Source organism: Anomalospiza imberbis, chromosome Z (assembly GCF_031753505.1).
Source record: "Anomalospiza imberbis isolate Cuckoo-Finch-1a 21T00152 chromosome Z, ASM3175350v1, whole genome shotgun sequence".
NCBI classification, from domain to species: domain Eukaryota; kingdom Metazoa; phylum Chordata; class Aves; order Passeriformes; family Viduidae; genus Anomalospiza; species Anomalospiza imberbis.
In genome coordinates this window covers 17,092,380-17,107,127 of record NC_089721.1, presented here as the reverse complement: position 1 = coordinate 17,107,127, position 14,748 = coordinate 17,092,380, and the positions used below count along the sequence as shown (strand labels likewise).

Genomic DNA, 14,748 nt, shown 5'->3' with positions numbered 1-14,748 from the left:
GAAGGAAAACAGCAGGTAAACTTGTTATCAGTAGAGAATGTAACCTCAGTTTCTTTACACGAAGAATGAGATTTGCTCATTTGGCACCTGTTCACACTGAAGTGACATGCCAAAGTCTCCCATAAAAACTTTAATGGAAGCTGTGTTTGGGGGGCCCTTGACATGAAACTTCTCTACACCATTTGCCAGAAGAAACTGCTATATGAAAAAAAAGGCTCAACAACTTCTAGCATGGTTCAGACTAAGTTGCTTTATACAGAACAATCTTGTTTATTAAATAACCTATACTATCAGAGCCTTCAACATATCCTTGTTGAAGGTGGCATTTTATCCCAGATTTCCAGCAAATCTGGTTTTAAAACTCTTGTGTCAGGAAAATATTCCATGACACAGCTTGCATCTTTTTTTCTAAAGACTATTTTAAAATATCCCCTTTTCATGAAAGTTAAAAATACAAAAATTTCAAAAGAAATTACATGGCCAGCAGTAAATGCACAGTGAACCATGAGTGCCTGCTCTTACTTTATAGGAAGGCAAATGCTTTTTTTAAAGTTTCCATCAATATTTGGATTTGTTACTCAGACAGCATCATGTAATTAAAAGGGACAGATACAGAATGTCCTTTTAACCAGTATTGAAAATTTACTAATTGCAGAGCATCTACATGTGAAATTGAACAATGATTGCAATATTAAAATAGATCTTGAGCCTCTCAGCTTCTAATACTGCTGAAAAAGTGCTCCAAATAAAATAAAAATCACTTACCTGCTAAATAATCATGCAGATTTAAGGAAAAATGTTTTTATGTTAACATAGAGCCAGATGTTTGAAAAGGCACAGTTTATAAATCTCTGCATGAATTGTCAAATGTTGCATACTGAGCTTAGGTAAATATCTTGATTTGTCAATCACATACTTAACTTAGGTAGGGTCCTCCACTGGCCTTATGTTCTCGATGTATCTATCATTGAGGCCAGCAGCATAATATAATTTGCTGCATGTAACTGCACTGCATGACAGTAGCATTTTCTTCAGTATTTCAGCCTTACAAATAAGTAGCTACCATGTAGTACGGAAGACTGGGTGTTTCAGCAGCTCCCTTGAAGGTGGTCTGTCCTGAGGTTGAAGTTCTAAACACCGAAGAGTCACATCTTTCAAGCCTGGAGACAGATGTGTAGGGATTGATGGAGCAGTAGTTGCACTAGCAATCTGAACAAGGGGAAATAACTTTTTAGAAAACAGTGATTATGCCCACCTCTCCTAGCCTAAAAACAAACATTCTACAAACTGATAATTTCAGCTGGTGAGTTAGATTTATGAACTTCACTCCATTCAGCATGTTTCCTACTGCAGATTGAAGATTACATTACTACTTTCAGTTTATTGTCCTTATGCCTATTGCTTTTTAGTCTGATACTTTTTAGTCTGATACTTTTCTCTAGAAGTTCTCACAGCAAGATCTTGCAGTGACATGTCAGAGCAGGCCACAGGAGAAGCTCCTACAGCACACATGGACATTCTTTAGTCTACTAGCTGTCTTCACTGTTAACTGGCATGAGTCACCATAGAGAGAGATTAAGCTGTGCGATGTTACACTACAAGTTAAACTGGGTGTGCTTTCTTACACTGCCTTTACTGTATTTCTGCTACTACCCCAAAGGCAAATATTTCTCAGAAAGACAGATCCCTCCCAACCAAATTAATTTTAATTTTATCTAGCTGGATTAAAGCAGGATGACTGGGAACACTAGAGTGGCAGCACCAGATTCACAGCAATGCAGAACCAAGACAATTATATCTCTTAGTACAAGTGATTTTACTTAAAACATATCTGAGTACTGCCGTGCAATGTCTGTTTTCTGCAAAAAACTTCTACTTGCAGCAGTATTTTCTTCATTCATGCCTACAGTTAAACTGGACCTTTAGAATTAAATATAACTAACTGATTTTAGTAAGAAACATGAATGCCAAGATGAATGATCTAGCAAGCAAAAGAAGGGGCAAAAATCATATATAGCATGGCATAATGGAAAATATCTTCCAGCAAAATCTGATCGTGGAACATTAGGCTTTTATTGAAAGGACTTTCCCCACTGTGAAATATGAATACTTACACAAATGGTTTATGGAAAAAAAAGCTTCTGTATTTTACAGGATTGTAAGAAAAAGTTAACATCCCAATCTTCTGCCTAATTTAAGATCAACTTTATTCCTATTTTTTTTAGCCTGTTACACTGTATTTTTATATCTTAGATCAGACATTTCTGAAAAACCGGGTCTAGTGGAAGGTGCCCCAGCACATGGTGGGGAAGAACTAGATTATCTTTAAGGTCCTTTCCAACACAAACCATTCTATAGTGATTTTGAATATCATGTATTAGTATCTTTTTTTTTTTTTTTTTGGTATCAGACTTTTTTTTTTTTTAAGAAGCAAGTATGATTATATTGGTGACAGTATTGCTTCTGTACTAACAGCGCCAACATAAAAAAAAGCTATTGCAACAATCCCTGCTACATGCACACTTTTCTAAAATTCACATTGCTGTATACAAGATTACTTGTCATCTTTTGTAGTATATTGGTAATAACAAAATACCTTACCTTAAATATCAGAGCAAGATGATTGGAGTGTTTCTCTGCATTCCAAGGAGGTTTAGCACAAGCCATTTCTATGACAACACAGCCAACGCTCCACACATCACAGCTCCTTCCATATTGCTGACCTCTCAGAACCTGAACAGACAAACACCAAAAATCAGATTATATAATTCGAAGTATCTTAGCCCTAAGTTATTTAGAAGTAAATCTCAACACACCATCAAACAAGTGTATTCTGATTAACATTGCAGGTTAAGAGAGTGACCAGTGATGTAAATACCACAAGATTTACACAGGTCTTGAGATCTAGTAAATAAAATACTTGACCAAGTGGCAAGCAAAGTACCTTGCAATAGTTAGTTTTTGAGCAAATGGTCATTTGGGCATTAGTAACAAAACTTGTGATAACTGTATCTTGTAGCAAACTACTTGAAACAATGACAGCAAGAAAGAAACATTATCATCACCATGTTGGAAAAATTCCTAATCTTTAGAACAAAGGCATTTAAAACACATTTCAAGCATATACAGCAATTTTCTGTTATTTGGCTGCATCAATTAGCTTAAAGAGCTCAAACAAACTTTTTGAAGTAACTTTAAAAATTGTTTTCTTACCTCCGGTGCCATAAATGCAATAGTTCCCAACAACTGTCCCTGAAACTCCCCAGCACCAGTTCCTTTTGATGCCAACCTGGCTGCAGCTCCAAAATCAGCAATTCTTAATCTATGACCTGTGCTGTCAATTAGCAAATTGGCACCTGTCAACAGTACAATAAAAATACTACTAGTTGGTTTTCTATTAAAGGCAAAAGGATGAACAGACACTTAATACTTTTCCTCCCTGCACTTCAAAATTATAAAACAGTTTGACATTCCCCACCTCAGTATCAAGGAAATCTAAAAATCAAGGATACGGTCTAATAACCTCACTTTTCTCTTATGCCTGAATGATACTGCACACAGCTTGAGGCTGTTCGAGAGATTTCCAGAGGCAATCAAAATTTCAAAGTAGGGCAAACACACAGGATTCTGGAACAACGCCTGGAGATGGTATAATGGAAGAAAATGGTGACCCAAAGGCCCGGAGGCTTTCATTGCCTGCAGCTCCTCATGAAATTTAAAGTTATTTCATAATCAAGCAATCCTCAGTTGCTTTAAAGATAATTACAAGCAATTTAAAGTTTTACTGTTTCAAAAAGAATTAGTAAAGACACATTTGCCATCAATATGTTCTACTTATATAAATATACCTCCAGTTCATGGACAGCTATAGTGCCATTAAAGGGAAAAGTTCAGTAAGACTGGTATTTCCCAGTTAAGTTCACATGTTACTCAGAGTACAACTGTATTTATGTTCATTTAAGATGAAGGAAGAAAACTCATCACCACACGTTAGAAATCTGGCCTTGTTATCTTGGTTTGTTCACAGATTTTAGTATCATTTCAGTGTAAACATTTACATTCATTTAAGTAACAACAGTTTTAAAACTGTATGGCAGCTTTCTATCTTGTTTTAGCCATCTCAGAAAGACAATTCTTCTAAACTATTAGTACAGGTAGCAAATACCCACAAGCTTGCCACAAACATTTTGATTATGTCAGCAGCATTTTGATTAATTTCAGCAATAGAGTTTCTTATAAATGATCAGACAATCCCAGCAGAAATAACACTCCTGAAATGGCATTTGAGAGAATGAACATGTCTCAGGCCAAAGCATATGCTGCTTTCTGAATACTCCTTTTAAAAGAATTTATCAGGTTTACCTTTAACATCTCTATGGATTATCTGATTCTCATGGAGGTAAGAAAGGCCACGTAAAAGTTGTTCTGTGTAATTAATAATAACCGATTCTTTGAAGGCTCCGTATTTGCTTAACAAATGAGCAACCGAACCCCCTAAAAGACAAAATAGTACATTCTATCAACACTTACAAATTCTGTAATAGAGTGCAACACTGAATCCTAAAACTGGAACTTGGTATTACTATTTCTAATTAATATTCCTCCTTCTCCTACCCCCAAAAATTAAAATCATTTCATAGGCAAAAAGTGATTGTAGTTCATTCCTCAATTACTTTCTAAATGGAATTGTAAACATTAAGGACAAAAGTCTTCATGCTTACTAATGATTTTTTACTTCCTTAAAAACAGCACTTTATCCACACTTCACATTAACGTGTAAACAGCAGAACATGAACTGTTTTTTGAGGCAATAGGTTAAGTACAACCTCCAGCAAGTATTCCCTCTTAATACCTTAATTTACGTTTGTTATCATCCAGTACATAGAACTTCGCAGACAAGCAAGGAAAAGCAGTATCTTACTCTGTTCTCAAAAACTGGTAACAGATTATCAAGATTTTGGATTTCAAATTTTTCTCTCAAAGTATTGTAATATAGCCTGGGCTTGAATGAGGTAAACCCAATTCCTGACATTTAACTATCTAAATAATAATATTTCAGAAAAAAAATACACTTAAAAGGTTTAGCACTCCAAATGTTGAGAAAATACTTCTTGCAATACTTCTTGTAACGACACATACTTGAGGGCTTTGCAAGTTAACACTCTGACCATAATTTAAGGTGCAATGCTTTAATTTACAGCAAATAAGGATGTATAAAACATCACTTAGTAACTGGACAGCAGCAACATATAATCACATTCATAAAATTAATAAAACTACTTCTCAAAATAAAGACAGATTTTCTTGTGCCTGCTCTATACAATTATGAAAATATTTCAAATTTTTTTACTAGATTAACAGTTAAGAAAGTTAAAGTTTGAAATAATTCTTCCAAAAGCACTACTTACTATTTATTATTTGAAACTTACTTTAAATTTTCTTAAATGCCTCTGCATGTCATCTGACAAAATTTTTATGAAAAACCTCAGGACAAAAATAAATGACAGGTATTCCAAACTTTCTAGCAAATTTATTAAAAATAATAACCTATAGCTACAAAGATACACTGAAAATGCAACAGTTTGAGAGACAGTCACTTCAGCTGGAAATAAATCAAAATTTATAACTTCTCACTTGGAGTCAGAAACAGAAGGAAAAGTCAGGGTTTCCAACTGCTTTAACTGTATGACAGATTAGGTATGGAAGATTCCAAATCACAAAAGGATGCACCATTAAGAATATTGCTATGAACACTTCAGCTGTTCTGTAAGTACATCTTTATACTGACTGCAAACACAGCAATGAAAATATAAATCCACAACCTATAGCGATGCAACACTATGTATTTCAAGACTCAAATAGTATTGTCACCACTTGTTTACCTGCCATCCATTCAATAAAGAGGTTATAGTTGCTCTTCTCACATGTAGCACCCAACATTCGAATAATGTTAGGATGGTTCAGATGACTCATCATCCTTATTTCTTCCCTCAGTGCTTCAACCACCTCTTCTTGCTCAGATGATGTGTTCCTGACGTATGTCACCTGTTTTGAAATATGGTATTCAGACTTACTAATTTAAGTACAAGTCCTGTAATCACCTTTCAGTACAGCAACAAGAGTGGATGGTTTTCACCATCTGGAACTACTTTTTCACCTCAAACCCCATCAGCTGAGAACATATCTCCATGTGAGACAGTAATAGAAAATTAAGAGTGATCTTCCACGTACAAACAAAAACTTTTCCAAGTAGAGTGGGGAAACATCCCTCTTTTCACCTTTGCTTAAATTAGGAAAAAAACCTTGGTTTCCAAATATTGAGGAAAAGGAAGAAAGAAAAGGCCTGAAATGGGATCCTGAGTATCACTTATAAAGTTTTACCAGTTAAATGATCAAATGTTTCATAACTAAAGCTCTTACAGAAATTCAACATGACAGATCAGAAGTAATGGTATTGGAGTCAATCTCAGATGTGATCCATACTAAATAGGATATAATGGTATACTGCAGGGAATTTCCCCAGGCATCACCATCCTCATCTCTCCAGGACCACATGGACAGTCTCACTTTTTCACAAGCAAAAGAGTTCAAAGGGGGAAAGGTGGCACAAACTTTTTCCTTGTGCAACTTCAAAACATTTTATCTATTTCATAGCTGTAAGTTCATTGTAGAACTGGTAAGAGTGTTGGGACTAAAATTCCCTCTATTTTGTTACTACTGATTCAGCCCTAGGGCAGCTCTAGTGTGAACAATTTACCCACACCTGAAACCTTCAAAAATCTTGACTGAAGCATGTGCCCTCCTCTCAGCCATAGATACAACTTCTGTATCTATTAATTTAAATAGTAAGAATACTTGCCTACAAATTGCCTTTAGTTAGTTAGCAAAGTTGAATCAGAGGAAACAAATATTAAACTATATTTCCTCAATTTAAAGTTATAGGAAAAATATCCTTGACAAGTGAGGAGAAATTATCTTATATAGCTATCTTGTAAATAGGGCATTAATTTGGAATCAAGTTATCTGGGTTCTATTCTTAACTCAGCCACCATTTTATGAACTTGATTGAAGCAAAAATGCACTTGAAGAACTATGGAAGAAAATGGGCACAGAACAAATGACTTTTCACTCTAAGAAGAATTGAAAAAGCTTGTATATATTAAGTTAATTCATGCACATAAAGGTTTTTTTAAATTACGTATTATGTCAGAACACATGACAGGGAGTAGAAGCAGGAACACAAGAGGTCTGAAAGAGAAAACACAAGGAAGTGAGGTACTTTCCTGAAGTATTTACCTGTTTTACAGCCATTAATGTCCCTGTTCCCACATCTTGAGCTTGGTAACAGGAAGAGAAAGCTCCAAGACCAATTTGCTGACCTTTAAGCCATTCTGCATCTTCTCTATAATGATGTTTCGCTTTGGTATGTCCAGGCAGGGTTTCTGGTGTCTGCAAATTCAAATTCAAAATCAATTCCAAGTTTACTAACATGCATCTAAAATACAGACATTCTAAAGTGTTAGAAAATATCCAAGTTTATATGCCTCTCCTCTCCCTCACACTTCCTTGAACTGCTTGTTATATAGGTCTCAGCTAAGATGAGAGCACCAGAGTATTCTGTAACCCACATACTCTACTACATGAAACAGAGCTTCCTCTGTGTTACTATGTGAAGGTGAAAGGCAAGATTAGAGGACACAAGTAGGAGCACAACTTTTTTTAGTATTCCTTGTCTCACATCTAGTTAAGGTTTTAGCTTGAACCTACAGTAAACAGAACCAAAATCAGGTTGTTTTCTATTTAATTTATCCCTCCAATTTTATGCTTTACATGTTACCTCAAAGGATCACAAATATAATACCCCTTTTCTCTATTATTATTTCTTGTGCTTTTTGTCTATTTGCAAATATATATGTATTTTTTTCTGACTAATAAAGTATCTCTTATCTTCTCTCAAGATAGGAAGACAAGATCTTTTCCCATTCTTTCTTTCAAAAATTAGTTTGCTAATGTACAATTGCCTTCAAAGTAAATCAGCATTAGGACTCAATACAGTTCTACTCCTGCTTAAAATTTTTGGTTTATTTCCTGGTTTCCTCAGTTTTACACTTTCTTTTTTGTTACTTTAAATGTTGATACATGATATAGTTCTCTTGCAAACACCTTCTCTAGATTATTAATAACATGGGAGGATTCTGTTAGTATCCTCAAATTTATATTTGATTTCCTATGAAAGGGTACTGAACACCTTCATGTTTTCTATCACTTTTGAAATATAACAGCACTGCTTTATAATTTCAGTGACCCTCAGCTGAGACTTAACCTAAATTCTCATATGCATACTTACATCCTGCTGAATGATTATGATATCTTCACCATTTTCAACCTGTAGTTGGGGAATCACTGGCAAGGCATCTTGGGATGCTGACATTGCCATAGCAATAGCTAAAGCTTCCTCCTCTTCAGCTTCCATCTTTTCCTTGCATTTTTGATTATGATTGACATCATCTTTGTAAGTATCATCATTTTCTGCCCGCTCAGGAGAAAGAACTGCAACTTCAGACTTGAATGTAACTGTGCCATCACTCGTTGGCATGGAGGCCTCAAGTAGGTCCTCAATACTGGAATTGAGCTCTGCATTAACATCCAGCCGGCACTTCTCATCTACTGGTGTGAACACTGTCTCTTCACTTGGTATAACTGCACTGCTATTGCCATCACACTGTGAAATATCATTCAGGTCAAGTGTCATGCTGCTTTTTAAGGTTTCTCCTTGCTTGTTCATATCACTTGGGGTGGGTCGTGATGGCTTTGGCTTATGTACGTGACTGGATGGCAATGGCCTGGCTTGGGTAAAAACTGGAGAAAGTTTCTCAGATTCTTTATTTTCAGAACAGTTTCGCTGAAACTGGAGAGAAAGTTTCCTCCGTGTTTGAGGAGAAGGTGACGGGATTTTGCAGGGAACAAATCCCTGAGGTCTGAGTTTGGAGACATCTGTTACAGTGCCAGCTGGTAGAGATGGGTTTGATGGAGACAGAAGTGTTGGGAATAGTGACTGGGAATGACTGGATGAGGGAGAAGAGTTCACACACTGACTGTGGGGTTTTCCTTTTGTTTGAATGGCTGGTTTTGGTTGCTCAGTGGTTACTGATGAAACAGGAAGTCCCACAGCAAGACCAGCTATCATCTGAGAAATGTCATCTGGACTGGCACTCAGTTTTCTGTCACCTAAACCTTTCCCACTCTTCCCTGATAACTGGACAGTATTATTAGGAGTATTATTTTCTGTAGTTTCTGGAGAGTTATCTGGCACAGGTAGGTGTAAAAAGTCTTCATGTCGGCATTCCCCCGAGTGCATTTCTTCCATGCCTAGCTGAATAGCTTCTGCAATTTCCATTTCATCTGCTATTGCCATCAGACGTCGACGCATCCTTGCATAGTGAGTTGAGCTTGTCACACTCAACATATCTAACAGCTTTACAAAAATATGGGGCACTCTTGCTACCATTCTTGCTGCACTCAAAAATATTCTCCGTGACAGCTTGCCAACCATTGAGTGGGAATTGTCAATTGACTGCAAGGCGAAAGTTAAGAGGGAGAGAAGTTTCTTATACCTAAAAAAAGAAAAGAGGTCTTTTATAAACTGACATGCTCTAGTTAACTAGTATCAAAAAAGTAGTTTCAAGATAATGTATTTAGTTGTCAGTTCTGAAGTACGAAGGAGATTTATGGAAGCACTGGTGCTTCAAAAATGCCTCACAGGTCAGAAGTTTTTAGAAAGACAACTACTCACTCTGTAAAGCAAGCACACTTTGCATATAAACATATGTTATTTGTTTACAGGAATTAAAACAACTACTTCTTTCATGAAATCACCAATAAATTCAACTACAAAGAGTAACATTCACATAGAGTACAAAAAAGTACCTGTCAGCTATGATATCAGCCTGCAAGACATCTCCACAGACAATGTGGGGATAAAATTCACTGGGAAATTCCAACAGAAGTCTGTCTATTAGACAAAGTCGCCCCAGCAGTGCTTGCCAGTTGCTAGATTCTATTTCGTTTCCAAGAATACAGTTTAAGACATAATCAACACCTCCAATACCAATGGATCCTATAAAAAAGTTGATAAAATGAAGATTATGTATTATATTCAGAGTCCACACAAAGATCAGATCTGTATCATACAGAATTACTCATCGTTTGCCCAAATTAGACCCCTTCCAAACTGCTGACAGGACTACTGTTCTCTTTGCTGTGCTTATACTTGGTAAATTCCAGTATTATTTGCTTGTATAATTTAACTGTACATGAAGAGTTATTACCAGATTTAAGTATTTCTCTCCCAACTGCCAGCTCCCCTGCTTGACCTTTACACATCTCCAATAGCGTTGAGACTGAAAGTTGACTTGTTCGACTGTAAGAAAGTAAAACCAAAAAAAGAACTCCTTTAGCAAATGCTTTCAAGGAAAAACATCCTATTTGTTATACTTAAAAAAACATCACCTAGGAATTATGTGTAAAATGATTTCACACCACCTTATTCCAGTAAATTTCTATAACCCACTCTTTGTAAGCTTACCTGTGGTTGTGACATTTTTACAAACACACTTCCAGAAATGTAATGCCTATCACTAATGTACAAACAAACCCCCAAATTGCCTTGTTCTCTTGCAAAATGTGGCCAAATGCATAATATCAGTTCTATTTCACTTACTACTTTAGATATTCTCTTGCTAGACTGTTGCTGGGGGATCTCTAGCTGCAGTTTCAGAAAAAAATGCTGCTTAGAAACTAAACCTTGAGAGACAAAACTCAAGCTGGTGGAGTTCAGCATCTAGTTTACAGTACAGAAGAAATGGTTGGCCTGGAAGAACAAACAGGGTAGCCTAGGACAGGAAGACTCAAGCCAAGGGCAGTTCACCCTAAATAGTATCTCCTACCATTACACTCTGAACTACTAATCAGAAGTGTTATGTTACTGCTACTACTTCATGGCAAGGATGTGTTACAACTTCTGCTGAATTAGGAAGAATACTGAGGAGTACTTGCTAATAGCTCTAAGGAGAGTCATGAGAAATAGGCCAAAGCAATAAAAACAGAGATAGAAGGGATGGATTCATGACTGCACATAACATTTTCCTTTACTTTAAGCAGAGGGGGAAAAGCCCTTACAAAAGCAAAGTATACAATCACTTGCCTTTAAAACCTACATATTTCCAGCCAGAAGTTTGCCAGCAGCAGTTAGGCTAGCAAAACAATGATATATATTTACAATGATATATATTTACAATCTGCACATTTTATTTTAACACCAACTAGTTACACATGAATAGCAACAAATGAAGCTTTAAGATATTTCGGTAATAATCCAAAATTGTGTTCATAAGACATCATACCTGTTAGCATCTGCACATTTAATTAATATCGTCTCTACAACTGGCTTGAGAAGTCGCTGTAGTTTAGTCCTCTCTGCCAAAGTATGACAGGGAGTGTACACTAGCATGGCTCTTAAAGTTTTCTAAGAAAAAGGAAAAAAAACAATGTATATGAAATCCAACTAGCTACACAATGTTAGTTTTTTTAAAGATATGTAAATAAGCATTAAAAAGTTGTAAATTCAGTTCTACATCAATAGTGTGCAAAATGTCAGTGAAACTTTTAAAGGATAAATAGCTTGCTACATATTCCCTGCTAGAACTAGTCAACTCCTCTTTGAGAGTGAAAAGACAATACTGTCAATACTTAGCACTGTGGCAAATGCCAGGGAAATCATATCCTTTCACTTATGATGAGTATTTTGATCACCCCACTTTCAAAGTGTAGTTAAAAGTCACCAATGGTGCTCAACAAGTACTAGGATTCCTGATTTCACATATCTTCTCCCATTCCCTCCTTCTTCCAAAATGAAGTAACCGCAAAATTAGTAGAATACAACAAGTAAACAACTACTTACTAAAGCAGCAACATACACTTTGTAGACAGGGTCAGCACAGACCATGGACAGCACACTGCAGCAGGATTCTACCACCACATCTCCTGAGATACTGGTCTGAGATGACCCACTAGCAGCTCCCAGAGCTCCAGCACTTGTGCTGTTTCCATTGCTGCTTCCAGAGTTTCCAGTGCTTTCACCATTAGCCAGTAACAGAGCACCACTAACATCATGGGAAAGACGTCTGAGTGCCATCTCTCGTATATTCCAGTTTCGAGAAAACAAGCAGCCAACTAGCTCCATCCCAAATACCTGCCAAGGAAGAGGGCAACATTACAGGAGTCAAAATGAATAATGCTGCAACTTAAGTACCTGACAAGAGCAATCAAAAAGAGGAAAGATATTTCTAGTTAAAAATCATTAAGGCTGACAGCAAAAATATGTCTGAAGGTACAGGGTCTTAAAAAGGATTCTGTGATAGAAATAAAATATCATAAATAATATTCTACTTGGCTGTGTAAAAACTCTGTTAAGTGAATTTTAACTATTAAGTATGAAGTTGGTTTCCAGACATTGATATTAACAGTCATGAAATCAAGGTCTGGCTATACCAGATGAAAATAATGGCAGAAATAAAGGAAATTAAAGTTCTCATTTTTAAGTGTGTGACCCCATGTTTAGCTGAACCCACCTCTACATTCTAAAGCCTATTAGGTCTTTCACAAAAGAGAATTACCTGAATCCATGGCTCAGCTGAATCTTTATACGTAGAAGGGATCTGCTGGACTCCATAATGAGTAAGGTTAAAATTGCTATCTTGTGCTCTTCTCTGTGATCCAACTGGGGACTGCTGCTGAGAATGTTGCTGAACCACACGGAGAACAGAAGAATCCACAGGGCTTGGCAATTCATGACTACAGATCAAGAACAAAACAGATTAACAAATTAAACATTTGAGGTAAATAATGCAGCATATACAGAAATATCAATTAAAGATCCAGAAACAGATAGTTTATTGTGCACCAACTGAATGCTTACCTATAGAAATCATGAGATCTCCATTTAGATCTACAAAGTGGACAGATGAGTGGCTCTCTGTTTCTTCTGCATTCTTCTGCCCCTGGAATACAGCAACATGATCATATGCTCTGAAGTTTTACAGTGTACAGAAACAGAACATGGCATAACTACTTCTAAGTTTTACTGAAGAACATTAGTTTCATAGTTAACACTTCTGAACTGAGTCACTTTCAACAGCCTGAGCATTAAAATATGGGTACTTAAACATATGTTTTCTGCATGAAGAAATGCTTCACTTCAATACTACAATCAGTATTTTAATTTATGAACTGAAATTCAGGTCCTTTTGTACCTCAAATATAGGAAAAAAGTAATTGTTAATGCAAACTGCAAATATTTATATCTTTTAGCTGATGTATTATATAAACATACTTCATAATTCATTGTATCACCCTAGCTACCTATATATGACTTTTATACATTCTAATGACAATTTATAGGAAGCTGAAAGTCTGTTCCTAACCTTGCTCTAATTAGACAGTCTTTTCACTCAGGTTAAGACAGGCTTAAACCTCTATACCTGCAGGTAACTTCTTTATCAGACTATCAAATTACAAACTCAATTTGTGAATAACTGATAAAATAAGATGTATCAATAGTACCTGAATGATACCAAATTTTCAAAGTTACCAGTCATCATTTACGAGCAGATTTCTCAAAACCATACTAAGCTATAATAGTTTTGCAGATTTAGTCACCAGAACTTGACAAAACAAAGATAACATACATATTGACATGCAGTGGTGGTGTAATTTGTTTCTGCAGCCATCTTCACACACTGTGAGACTCTCTTCATCCAGCATGCCTAACAAACAAATGGGGCACATCTGTTCTTCTTCATCCTTCATACTATAAAAAGAGACATTTGTGATTGTAGAATAGGCATATCAGAATCCAGAGCAGGCTTTAACAGTGCAAAAATGTTAACTTCCGGTTTCAAACAGTCACTTCTGGATAACTATATGTATTAATGAATCATTCTCCTAAACCTTGGTCTGAATAAGTAAGCAACCAGATTTTTAGAATCACTGGCTACAGACAACACTTTGTTAAAGTGAAAGGGAAAGTCACAAAACACATGACATCTTTACAAACTAGGTCAGATACCAATTAGAGATTGAAAGGCCTAGCTTTGGGCACTTAACATCTTTTTTCCTAAGGCTTCTTTAAACAAACCAACCTTCACTTTTTAATTTATCATTTGGGTTTGAAAAACTAAGGAATTTTTATATTTTTAAAACTATTCACGTTCTTTTTCATCACATTCCTTTCAAAGTATGGAGTCACAAGGCAGTCTTTAGCCTTCTACAAGAAACTGTAAATACTCTTTGATGAGCATAGTAAAACTCAAAAAATAAACAGCTACTCAAGAATTTTCCACTACTAACAGAAACTGATGGAATAGAGTCACATAAACACTAACATACATGTCATACACAGATATTTTAAGAAAGTCCTATTTTCTCTTGTTTGCTGTTTCTATTTTATTTTTCTCTAATTTTTAAATGGATAACCAGAGATTTACTCAAAAACTTATTCTAAACATAAACAACATGCAATGAAAAGCACAGATTTTTAATCTTCCGCAATACTGTTTAAATGTGCAAAACTCTAATTACTCATTCCAAAAAATTTAAATTATAGTTGGTGTGCATATAAAACTTTGCAGGCATCCTGCATTTGTTCACCAACAATATATTTTTAAAAGAAAATTAACTTGTACATGCATT

The 14,748-nt window shown here is 35.8% G+C and overlaps 1 protein-coding gene across 15 annotated transcripts in view; it reads right to left on the bottom strand.

Annotated features, from left to right (window-relative positions):
• MAP3K1 (mitogen-activated protein kinase kinase kinase 1) overlaps window positions 1-14,748 on the bottom strand; it is a 69,130-nt gene that overhangs the window by 11,941 nt on the left and 42,441 nt on the right. For all 15 annotated transcript variants that reach the window (XR_010994609.1, XR_010994608.1, XR_010994607.1 and 12 more), the window contains exons 7-20: window positions 13,746-13,867; window positions 12,977-13,058; window positions 12,675-12,852; window positions 11,960-12,250; window positions 11,403-11,524; window positions 10,329-10,420; window positions 9,928-10,117; window positions 8,348-9,614; window positions 7,297-7,449; window positions 5,883-6,045; window positions 4,363-4,494; window positions 3,214-3,356; window positions 2,602-2,733; window positions 1,064-1,209 (exon numbers count right to left, since the gene is read on the bottom strand). Coding sequence is in view for 12 of the 15 variants with exons in the window: in XM_068177261.1 (XP_068033362.1) it covers window positions 1,064-1,209; window positions 2,602-2,733; window positions 3,214-3,356; window positions 4,363-4,494; window positions 5,883-6,045; window positions 7,297-7,449; window positions 8,348-9,614; window positions 9,928-10,117; window positions 10,329-10,420; window positions 11,403-11,524; window positions 11,960-12,250; window positions 12,675-12,852; window positions 12,977-13,058; window positions 13,746-13,867 (3,213 nt within the window). In the remaining 3 variants the exon portion in view is untranslated. The remainder of the gene's footprint in view (window positions 1-1,063; window positions 1,210-2,601; window positions 2,734-3,213; window positions 3,357-4,362; window positions 4,495-5,882; window positions 6,046-7,296; window positions 7,450-8,347; window positions 9,615-9,927; window positions 10,118-10,328; window positions 10,421-11,402; window positions 11,525-11,959; window positions 12,251-12,674; window positions 12,853-12,976; window positions 13,059-13,745; window positions 13,868-14,748) is intronic.